At 32.6% G+C, this 12,332-nt stretch overlaps 2 protein-coding genes across 3 annotated transcripts in view; one reads left to right on the top strand and one right to left on the bottom strand.

Annotated features, from left to right (window-relative positions):
- Positions 1-1,093: 1,093 nt before the first annotated feature.
- Positions 1,094-2,062, top strand: LOC120540487 (hydroxycarboxylic acid receptor 2-like). Its single transcript, XM_039771325.1, has one exon. The coding sequence runs from the start codon at positions 1,094-1,096 to the stop codon at positions 2,060-2,062; it is 969 nt and encodes a 322-aa protein (XP_039627259.1).
- A 1,378-nt stretch (positions 2,063-3,440) lies between these two features.
- The window catches only part of kntc1 (kinetochore associated 1), a 58,630-nt gene continuing 49,738 nt past the window's right edge, over positions 3,441-12,332 (bottom strand). For both annotated transcript variants that reach the window (XM_039771938.1, XM_039771939.1), the window contains 13 exons: positions 11,997-12,052; positions 11,333-11,411; positions 11,104-11,228; positions 10,815-10,950; positions 10,178-10,273; positions 9,882-9,938; positions 9,075-9,129; positions 8,698-8,761; positions 7,219-7,348; positions 6,559-6,648; positions 6,305-6,450; positions 5,125-5,215; positions 3,441-3,845 (listed from right to left, as the gene is read on the bottom strand). In XM_039771938.1, coding sequence (XP_039627872.1) covers positions 3,807-3,845; positions 5,125-5,215; positions 6,305-6,450; positions 6,559-6,648; positions 7,219-7,348; positions 8,698-8,761; positions 9,075-9,129; positions 9,882-9,938; positions 10,178-10,273; positions 10,815-10,950; positions 11,104-11,228; positions 11,333-11,411; positions 11,997-12,052 — 1,164 coding nt within the window. In that variant the 3' untranslated portion in view covers positions 3,441-3,806. The remainder of the gene's footprint in view (positions 3,846-5,124; positions 5,216-6,304; positions 6,451-6,558; positions 6,649-7,218; positions 7,349-8,697; positions 8,762-9,074; positions 9,130-9,881; positions 9,939-10,177; positions 10,274-10,814; positions 10,951-11,103; positions 11,229-11,332; positions 11,412-11,996; positions 12,053-12,332) is intronic.

Below are 12,332 nucleotides of genomic sequence, written 5' to 3'. Positions count from 1 at the left end.
GGAGAACCTACATGAAGCAAAAAATTGCTAAAGCAGTATTCAAATTATCGTGTGATCTTGATTCTGCTGTACTGTATTAAAACATTCTAATTTTCTTTGATATTTTCTTTGCTGGAGATGCCCCTTAATGTAAATTCTGTTATATTAAATTAGATCAATCACCTCTAATATGTACACATTCAAACATTTTTGCTTTTTAAAGGATTTGTAATATAAAGATTGAATTAACATCTACATCATCAATATACACTTGACTTCTTGTCTGCTATGGCCTGAACAATACCTTGCCATGGTACTCACTTTGAAATGCACATTATAAAGTAGTTCATCTTCACCATCAATATGTTGTCTTTTTATCATAAGAAGCCACCACACATGCACTGGCAATAATGCCACAAAAGTCTGTACTTAACAACAAAGGAATTCATGCGCAACATGACTTGAAAAATAATTCCTTTGTGCACCTGAGAAGGAGGAATTAATGTCAATTTTTTTTTTTTTTTTGCAATAAAGAAAAAAACTATATACCAAACTTAATGAATGAACAATGGCTTCTGATTAATATACGTAAAAAAAAGTTGAATGTTTAAATGGCCTGAAACACCCATGTCATTCCTGGATTAAAGTGGTTGGAATAACAAGCAGACTATGATATAAACAAATCACCATTGAAAAATGAAAGCCCCACATTACAAAATGATGAAAGGGAGACCATAAGGCGAAGTCATAACTTTGTGTGTGCTTGTATGATGAGAACTGCAGACTTTTTTTTTTTTTTTTCTTTAAACATTTTGCTTAGCTTTTTATCATCCAAAAAAAAGTTCATATATTTGTAACAAAAGTGCCAAGGGATTCTATATTCCCCTTTTGGATAGCTTTTTGTAAACTGGGAATACATTTCTGTTTTTTTCCAACACCTTTATTATTTGCATGCACTACTGTAGAGAAGGAAATCTGTTAAACCTCTGTAGACACTCATAGCCTGAGAAGCAAATGGGAAAAAAAATCAAAGCAGGGTGGTTCCAATTTTAAAGTCAAAACAGAATATAAAAAGCAGAGGAACAAGACATATTTGCTTTCAATTAATTCTGAGATGGAAAACGGTTCGTGCTGTGTGTTTCCAGAAGCAGTACTGGACACTGTCTTGCCGCCTGTGCTAATTGCAGAGTTTGTTTTAGGGCTAATTGGTAATAGTGTGGGTTTATGGATGTTTTTCTTTCACATGAAAACCTGGAAACCAAACAGCATTTACCTCCTAAACCTTGCAATGGCAGACACAGTGGTAATGTTCTGTCTTCCTTTCCGTACTGATTACTACATGAGAGGGAAAAACTGGGTGTATGGTGACATACCTTGTCGGATTTTGCTCTTCATGCTTGCAGCAAACAGAGCTGCTGGTATTTTTTTTCTTACAGCTGTTGCAGTGGATCGCTACTTAAAAATTGTACACCCACTAAATAAAATCAACAAGATAAGTCTTAAGCAAGCTGTGCTTGCTTCCTGCGGCTTGTGGTTGCTCATCGTGGCAATGACTGCTTACCTACTCGGAGAGCCCCACTTTTTCATCCAAAACAACAAGACACAGTGTGAAAGTTTCAACATCTGTCCAGGCACCAACCCTACAGCAACATGGCACAACGCTTTTTATGTGATTCAGTTTCTTGTACCTGTGTGCATCATAAGCTACAGTACCATCCGTATTACATGGCAGCTGAGAAGCAAAACAATAGACAAACATGGCAAAATAAAGAGAGCTGTACAGTTTGTTATGGCAGTTGCTATTGTGTTTGCCATTTGTTTCTTTCCAAGCAGCATGTCAAGAATCTCTGTGTGGATCCTGAAAGCTCAGTACTCTGAATGCAGTTACTTTCGACAAGCCAATCTGGCTTTCTACACCTCAGTATGCTTCACTTACTTTAACAGTGTACTAAACCCTGTTGTGTATTACTTCTCAAGTCCTTCATTTAGTGGATTATTTAAAAATCTATTTAACAAAATAACAGGCAAAGAAGCTGAAATGAGTGATGAACAAGTAAACACTTGCTCCACGATGCCAACATAACAATCAAATTTGGAGAAAACAGAAAATATCTGGGTGAGTGGTAAAAGAAGAACAAAAACCAGACTGTGGATTTGGAGATATTGTTCACTCTGAAATGCTCATTTATTGCTTGCTTCTATCAATTCTATACTTAAGACTTGAGATATACTGTGCATAAATAATACTGCTTAAATGTAATTAAATAATTATGAATAAGGAACAATATCTATATAGTATACAAAATAGCTACTGTGATATAACTATGTAAAATAAATAAATGCTCACATTGGCCAACAACCTTGAGTGCTATTTCAGATTAATTTATATACAATGTTTAAAAAGATAAAAGAATACCACCACGTAAGGAACTGAACTGGACAAAAAATAAACAGTAAACTATGCATTGTAGATATCTATTATATATAGTACACATTTATGATAGTTTTTATATACAGTACAAACGCACAGACAAATAATATTAAATCTTGGCACTGCACTAATTTGATGCAAAAATGGACAACTAGATTATCCTAAGGAAAACTCAGCAAAACATGTGGAAAATGTGCCAGCTGCATCGTCTCCTGAAACTTGTTTCTAGTGCTTCTAGGATAGGCTCCAGTTCCCCGTTATCTTTGCTCAGAATAAATTTGATAAAATATTTTATATTCATTCATATTCTTCCATTTTCTAACTTGCTTATTTAATTCTGGATTGTGGGAGTTACACCTATCTCAATAGACAAAAAGATATAAAAGTGACCATATAATAGATAAATACATGAACAACGGTAGTTGGAGGGGAATTAGCTATACAGAGATTAAAAGCACGTGTGCCTTATCCCATTTGAAAACCAATTTACGCATTAAACATTATATATAATCAATAATCACTGACTTACCTTTATAACATACTTGTATATAGTATTTTAGGTAGAAAACATTTAAGGAAGTGACTAAAACATCTGTTAAGGAAAATGATCTAAGTAAACAATGTTAAAGAAAAAATATAATTTTATACATTAAATATCAAGAAACAAACATGCAAACTTTATTTTAACTGAGTAAATGCACATTCTATGCTTACCATATTTTATTTTAGAAAGCTTTCATTTTTTTCAAGAAAATATAAAAATAGTAATTTACACAATTTTCACTTTTAACTTGTTACACTAACATAGAAAATTAATTCTAAACTACTAAAACTATAGGCAAATTAACATTTTGTATAGACAACCACAAATACCGACAGCAAATGTTAAAAATGCATTAAACAAATAACATTCAAAATTGAATGACTGTAGTGCTCATTTGCTAACCTAAATCTTACCCCCATATTCTCCTCAGCAGAATTTGTGTTGACACATTAACATAACTATTTTCTTCAGTGAATCAAACACATATGCCATAGTAATATTTATTTAGGGACATACAAAAGATTTGAAAACATAACTAATTTATTGTACATATGTACAAAAAGAAAAGCAGAACATAAATTAGACTTGCAGACCATTATGTGTTAAAACGGTGAGATACTGTGAAAGGCTTTCAACAAGGGTATTCAAATTACATTTTATATGTCAACCAAGTTTCCATATGCAAGTGATCCATGAAGGAGTTAGTCAAATCAGACTGAAATTCTTGATACTGAATACTTTATATAGATGAATTGCAGCAGCTGACAGAGTAAACCTTCATATTTTTAGGGAAGAAAGCATGACCTCACATCTTGCCTTTGAAAGAAGTAGATAAAAGATCTTATAGAAAAATTAAGCTAATCCATTTGGCGTTGAGTCTCCATTAAATTCCTGTGAAGATGCAAAAACAAAAAAAAAAACAAAATCAGGTTATGATTGTAGTGATACCTTAATTACTTAAATTGTGTGTCTTGCATTGCTGATCTAACAGCAAATTCTAAGCTGCTCATTAAAGAAAAAAAAAAATCAGTACTCTCACAAGCAATATTGATTGTCATGAGTCAGACATAATGTTACGATAAAAATATATACAAAATACTTTAGAAACAAATTCCACTTACTACAGGTTAAAACTAGTTAAGAAAAAAAATCTCTTAAAGCTGACTGCTCAGCTAGCCTGGGGGAATACTGATAAGCTGTGACAGCTTGTACAATTTGTGGCACACCTTCTACAATGAGCTCTATGGGCTGGAATTGGGGCTAAATCTGCTTAAGCAGTTACATGAGTAAATTCTGTCCCCACACTGGCAGGTGCTCAGGAGGTGTGTCAGAGGCTACAGAACCATAATGAAGTAGAGGATTGCATGTTTCTTTCTCTCGCATTTTCCAACCTGTGGAGAGGCCATTTCTGATGTTGCCCTATACAGATAGAATGCTGGATCAAGGTTCATGCTGGACCACATTGGACCATACCAAGACAGACTGCCACCTGGTAGTCTAAGCAAGATAAAGTGATTATTACCGAAATTTTTATTATTTTTCAAACACATACATTTGCACTTTGTTCATCATGTTAGACATATTATCTATAACACAGGAATAAAAGTGAATTTTTTCTTTCTAGTATACTATCTTGTTGCCTGGGATTATGTAATGTAAAAGAAAAGGTAGGGAGAACTACAGTATAAGTCAACTCTTACAGTATGGCAAGAGTATGAGATTTAGGTAATTCTGTTAAGTTCTAAGTAATATAAAGTATAAAGAGGAATAGGGTCACCCTAGGACCCTACAATGACAAAACACTGATGCATGGTAAACAAATTTACCCCTTTCAGTTAGTCTCCTTCTTTCACAAGCCCAGTTAACACTTCATTAAACTCACCACAATTCTGAGGTAAAATGATGACATTCAAATTTCACCCTATGCAGCAATGCAACTAATCTTTTGCTACTCAGAAATTATAGTGAAGTTTAGAATATTTAACGTAAAATGCTATGTTAAAAATTACTGTTTCAAGAGATGTACACAATGAAATTCTTACTTGCTGATCTGACCAACATGAAGATAGGGAATTAAGACTTTTACATTAAGCACAACAATTTAAACTTTTAAATTTTTTTTCTAGATGTTAACTGTTGAGAATAGTCAGTTTATAAAACCACCACATACCTTTAAAATATCCTGTGTAGTTAGGGTTGATAAAAGTGGTTTTCCCCTGTACCTATAATAATCAATTATAATTGAGGCAGCATCTTCTGAGCTGTGAAAGACAGAACATTGCAATAGTGTTCCGATCCCTTAATATTTGAAAGATTACACAGAAGATACATTTTCTTCTAATACTGATTTGTACAATTCAGATTTCCCATTATCCTTTGTGTAGTTACATGCAAACAAATAATAACTGCTTCTTATTGATTATTGGGAGGTTTCTTGATTTTTAAGCTTCTAATGTGTTAATTGTTGGTTGTTGTTGTTTTTTAAGCAGTCACAACAGTTAAACATAACCAATTGATTAAGACTATGTACCATATAATTCAAAGACACAAAGGAGATAAGTGAACTGTACACCAAGATTTGTGCAACACAGTTTACAAAGAATTTTTACACTAAAATACACCATTTTTAAATAATTTAATATGAATCATTAATTATATATTTACATTTTTGTTGCAGAGGCAGCATCGTGGCGCAGTGGTAGCACTGCTGCCTCGCAGTAAGGAGACCTGGGTTCGCTTCCCGGGTCCTCCCTGTGTGGAGTTTGCATGTTCTCCCTGTGTCTGCGTGGGATTCCTCTGGGTGCTCCGGTTCCCTCCCACAGTCCAAAGACATGCAGGTTAGGTGCATTGGCGATTCTAAATTGCCCCAAGTGTGTGCCTGGTATGTGGGTGGGTGGGTGTGTGTGTGTGCCCTGCGGTGGGCTGGCACCCTGCTCGAGGTTTGTTCCTGCCTTGCTGGGACTGGTTCCAGCAGACTCCCATGATCCTGTGTTAAGATATAGCGGGTTGGACAATGATGACTGACTGACTGACATTTTTGTTGCAAAATTTTTATATGGAGGTTATGGACTGCTCTCACAAAAATAATGTAGAATTAAAAGTTAATTTTTTACTTTTGGAATTTGACTGTTACACATCTGTTATTTATCAAAAGCAAACTAGTATAAAGCTTAATACTAGAAAATGTCTCCCAGAGAATTTTTTTAGTTATCTGTACTTAAATACAAAAACCTACACCTTAATTTAGGATTGCTCTTGGTTCTTTCACTCCACAACAATTAAATTAACATACTTAACACTGTTCAATATAATAAAGTTATATGCAACAAAATCATTCTTGAGAAACTTACCAGTTGTTGTTTACCAGGTACGTTACCAGATCCTTCATATGATCAGATTTAATAATGGATTGTTTTAACAGTAGAAAAACCTTGGGGTTCAGAACTTTCTCAAATAATTCATTTTTGTAAATAAATTCCAGGACCAAATCTTTTATCTAAAATATAACAGAATTGTAATGATTATTCTGTAATTATTACAAAAATACTGCTTAATAATTCTTAAGTAGATGTTGTTGATGCTTTTACCAGTGTACCATAATTACCTTATCCGCAAATATGCCAACCTCTCTGGCATTCATACATTGATCTACGTCATTAAGAACATTTACAATGTTACAGGAGGATAGAAATGCCTAAAAATGAAAAAGAAAAAAAAATGTATGGGTTTTTAATATAAAAAGGACACATAGGGTAAGAATTCAATGCAGACAGTAGAGAATTGAAATAAACAGAAAAAATGGATTATTAATAAGCTAGACTGTATTTCTAAATTTGGAATAGCAAAAAGTGAGGCCTTGAAAGGCTCATTACTGGAACCAAGTACAATACCTGTATCTTTCTAATTCAAACATTTTCAATTTAACAAAAATAAAAAGGGACATGACAGAAGTAACTAAATGAATAGAATAAATATAGTTGATGATAATTAATTAATTAATTATAATTTTCAGAAATAGTTACCCAGTAATGAAGCTGCAAGTTGTACCTCGGGAATTTTAATTCAATTATGTTAAACCTAAATGCTTGCCTAAATGGCTTGATAAAGCTTAGCTTTTATGTCACTCTACTTTCCAGGTTTTGTGTTTTTACTCAGTATCCTTGAAAGAATTTTTACGTTTTAAATACATATTTAAATATGAAGAAGTTTAAGTTGTCAAACGTTTACAATACATTACTACATTGGAGACAACAACAGCAGTTACCTGAATTTGCTGCTCTCTTTTCTCTGATATGGGAATGAGCAACAGTGATCCAAGCGTGAAACCTAACAGGTCTAGCTGAGCAAAATGTTTCGCAACAGCAATCATGTCCAACTCAGCAAGAATTGGGCACCTTGAGAATAAACAAAACATTTCTTTGACTAAATAACAGGAGGCAACTAGAGATAAAATTCTTACAATCTGCCTGTTAAGGTGATTATTTAAGGTAAAGAAGACATAAGATTTGATGTAAGTTCATTTTACCAATTACTTACGGCACTCAAATGTGGCAACACACTGCATTTTGATTAGTACATGCAAGTAAGAATTTCACTGTACACAAGACAATAATGACACTGTATTTTCACATATAACCTTAATTAAAACAAAGTTAGAAAGAGTTGTAATCACACTTTATAGTAATGAGTGCGGACAGTGAGAATCTGGCCAGCTTTATAACAGATATTCAACATGACAATATTCAATAAAAATTAAGAAGCCACCGTGATTCATAAAAGAAACCTATAATAAGAACAGGTTGGGAGAACATATATGAAGTCGCTGGTGAAATACCAACAAAAAATGTTTTTTCATATTATGCATAAATACTAAGAATGTAATTAAACATTCTTCCACTACATGGAGAATACAAAAACACTCCTAAATTTTCTAGTTAAGACACTCATTTAAAACAAACATAAAACTTTATTTCAGATAGCATATTAAGGGGTCATTGGTCCAAAGAAGGTTATATCTACCTGTATATTCATTATTTAATTTCTCAACTTTTTTCTTAACTGCAGAGTTGCAGTGAGTAAAACAACCCACTGTAGGGCACACTCATTCATACAGTCATATTTACTAAAACCAATACAATTTGAAGTCCCATCATTACATGCATGTCTGCAGCATTTGAAAGAAAATCAAACATTACACTTAGTAGATAAATATTACCTAAACATTAACTGCACTAAGATGGAGAGCTTACCAGTTTAGTGTGACAAATTACAGTAATAAATTTTGTTATTGTTAATTAATAGTTGGGTTATATATGTACTCTATAAACATAATAAACTTGACCTTGAAACAGTAGAAAAGTCAAACACATTGTTCCTTCAACTAAAAGTAACAAACTGTTTTAATATCAGAGGACATGTTAGAAGTTAAAAGCTTAAGGACAGCAGAGATCCTTAGACAGTCATCGTTTGCTCTTGGTCTTGTTAAGGCCTCAATTATAATCCCTATGCACTGTAATTAAGTAAATATTTTTTATTTATCCAACAGAGATACCCAGTCCCAGGTGGGATATTGTGTCTTATCCTCCTTTAGCCATTATGGCCTTCAGCCACTCAGAAACAAGTCTAAGTCCCTCTGCTGTGACAATATTATGTTTAATAAAATAAAGTGTTATCTTTCAAGCAGAACAAGTAAAATGTGTACCTACAAGCACATGAATACAAAGTAATTAAAAAGTAAACTTACTTCAAAAGCAGAACAAATGTGTCACAGTACATTTGCATATGTTTAGGGTTTGTTGGATCTGATGCTAGAAAAATGGGGGAAGAGATAGTCTTAATGTTTTTCTGGCCATTCACAGGATTCTTAAACACATTCCAAAATAAGAAATCTATATTAATTATACTGACCAACACACAAAATAAGTTTTCTAAGCTTTTAGTAGACAAAAAGATGGGTGCTCTTAAAGCTAAATGTTCTTCTTCAGTGTCTTTGATTTAAAAAAAATCAATAAAGAGAACAGTCTGGAACTTAAGTTAAGCAACCTCTATGTATTATAAAAAATATGGAACTAAAAATAACATTTCAGCAGAATGTTGCAGAAAACCCTTATAAGCAAATACCTGACAGAAAGGGTGTAAGAATAACACTTCTCCAAGCTCTGTGGAAACTGGGAATCTATTAATTGATACAGGAAAACAAAAGGGAGGGAGTATGGGAGAACAACACACATACATGCAGTTAGCTTAAATCTCAAACAAGCAAATATACAAGGCAATACTGTCAAAATACAAAGAGTAGGAAATAAGAAATATTTAATATATTTAAACATGTGTCTGGAACTGTTATGGTACTACTTCTCTTATGCCCATGATATATGTGAAATGTAAATTTGACTGAAATTAATATAAATTAATTTTAACAGCAACCTTACTCAATAATAGTTTATGTGAACAAATGTGTCTGAAAATGTATACTCTAGGTTTAGGAGAGACAGGTGCACTTTTGTTTTTCTCTTATTATATATGTTATCAAGAGGTTATGTTGGCTGGAAATTCACCACTGATCATTGTGTGGTTCACTAATGCTGCACCAGGTAAATGATAAAATTTCAGTAATGTTGAAAATATTTTAAAATACATAACTAGCCCAAAAAGCATGATAATATTACAAAGCAGGAAAATAATGTGGAAGTTTTGAAAAAAGCGGATTTAAGTTACAATCCATTTTTTGTGGTAATAAAGTGGAATCAAAAAACAAATCTGCAAATGGTAAGGCAAAAGTTAAGTTAAAGACAAGTGAAAAAAGCAGCATTTAAGTATGCAAAACACAAAACAACCTGATATTTCACATTAGAAAAATGTTAAGTTTAGCAAAAAATATAAGGAACTTAGAGTGCATGGAGACATATTGAAAATATAAATACTTGCCTGCCACAGTGAGTGGACAGCAGTTATAGCTACCAAGACCTTCTTGATGTAACTGTTCTGTTAAGACAAACAATTTTACTATGATGTATACAAATGAGGAGATAACCTATTAAACACTGCACAAAACAAAGTCCTGCAGAAATAAACAGACTGAGAATATTATGATGTATGTAAAGAAACATTTACAACTAAAAACTGGTAAAAGTTTGGAACATTTACGAAAAGTATGGCATACAATAAGTATACAGAAAATCAAAGTGCTTTTGTGAGCAGCACATTGGGAGCTAATCACATACCATGTTGAAACTTAGCAGTTTCTGTAGAATGCCATTCCAGAGTTGTGAATCATACACCTGGTACTCCAAACACAGCTCTGTAACCAGTCTTACAGCCTAGAACCAAAAATAATGTTTATTTTATATTACACTATATATATATATATATATATATATATATATATATATATATATATATATATATATATATATATATATATATATATATATATAATTACATTTCAGAGCTTAATTTTTCCCATGTGTACAAGCAACTGGAAAAATCTAATATTTACTAATTTGTTACAGAGTTATTTCTGTGTGAGACAAAGCACATTATAGAAATTAAAAGATTCAGTGAACATGCAAATTTAATTTAATACTGTATAATGTTCTTAACTGAGCGCAGGCTCCAAGCACTGTAAAATGTGCAGACTAATAAGGTACAGTACATACACAAACATTAAGAAATGCTAGTGCTGAGTAGTTAACATCTTAAACATTACAGAAATCTAACATGGGCTAGGCATGAAATTCTTAATAGCAAAACTGAACTTGCCCTGCTACTTCAGGGAATTATCTGATCACTGAAACCGATTTTAAATAAAGTATTTACTAGTAGTTTTTTTTTTTTTGGAAGAGCAGAGATTTAACTCACCCTGGGCTCATGGCTATGATTTTTCCACAAGCCCTTGATCATGCCTTCCTTAAGACTGCTGTGAAATGACTCAACTGTGTAGGGGATATTCAGGGCTTCAAACTCGGCGAGATAAATGCAGCATTTCAAGTAATACCTATTTAAAAGTAAATCTAATTTGTTTTAATTAATACTTAATATTAATATACTGTATACACATTTTATTTTGCAACCAGAAAAGCAAATGTAAAAAAACAAGACATCACAATACTCCGATTATATAAAAATCTGATGAGGTCTATGACCTTACTTGACTTTTTCAATTGGAGTTTTAACAAGCATAACAACTGTGTCCTCATCTGCGATCTGCAGCAGGCAGAATAAAGCACGACTTTTGTGGGAGAATGCAAGCCGTACACTAGATGAACTAATGGGCTTCAAGAAAGAGAGAAAAAAAGAAATAAATATTTATCAAATTTCTATTACTTAATTTTAACTTGAACCGGTTTTAATCTTTACTTATGCCTGACATAACTTACGGACATTTCAGCAGTGGCAATAGCATATAACATCCTTGCACTGTGATCCATGCTGTATGTCTGAAGGAGAAATATCACTCTATAAAGAATAAAAAAAAATCTCAGTTTCTTGCATTAAAATATAAATAAGAGGTACTGCAGGTTCAACAATACAAATTTCATGCAATACATAAAAATGTAAAATGCCATCTTCAGATACATGTGAAAATGGCATAGTCTATAAAAATTTAACTTTTGTTAAAAGGAAGGCTGTAGTTGCAGAGGTTGTTGTTCATGAAAAAGGTGTATAATAATTTACTTGGAGGTGACAGACAGGATTCCTCAACTATACACTTGTAAAAGACCAAAACTTCAGATCTATTTGAATTTTCAGAGAAACTAGGTCTGTTATCATAGGACAGTCATGAAATTTATGTGCAAACAGAAGTACTATAGTCATAGACCTAAATCTTTCAATAAATAAAAAATAACCAAATGATAAAATAAATCTTCTTTAAATAAAGAAATTAGATTGAAAAATAAAGACTAGAAAACAAAAGCAGTAAAACAGAATGAATGAGGCATTTCCAAATAAACGGGGCAGCTTCAAGTGTCTGTTGTAAGCATTCTTCTTTTAAAAGACAAAAAATATTAAAAATGATCCTAATAATGACAGTCACGTTACCTCATAAGCTCTGGGTCTTCTTGCATGTCAGAAAGAAACTCCTGGGCCTTATTTTCCTAAACAAACACAGACACAAGAGCAATTACATACAGAAAAATCTATTTTGCATGCAACAACGAAACATTCATAAATTCTCTGGAGACAAAGTAAGGTGTATACCGCAACATTCTGGGAATTTAAACCACTTCAACATAAAAGGGGAAAAAATAATAACTAAACTAATACTTAGCTTTGTTATGCTCATAATTTTAGATGAGGTAGCAATCTTATTAATTAAAACATTTTCTTTTAGTATCTAAACAGGAACATTTCTTGTGGAGTTATTACATTTTAACT

This window comes from Polypterus senegalus, chromosome 12 (genome assembly GCF_016835505.1).
Source record: "Polypterus senegalus isolate Bchr_013 chromosome 12, ASM1683550v1, whole genome shotgun sequence".
Lineage (NCBI taxonomy): Eukaryota > Metazoa > Chordata > Cladistia > Polypteriformes > Polypteridae > Polypterus > Polypterus senegalus.
This window is presented reverse-complemented; position numbering and strand designations above follow the sequence as displayed.

Coding starts and splice junctions, on each gene's coding strand:
- LOC120540487 (XM_039771325.1), top strand. CDS start 1,094: ATGGAAAACGGTTCGTGCTGTGTGTTTCCAGAAGCAGTACTGGACACT.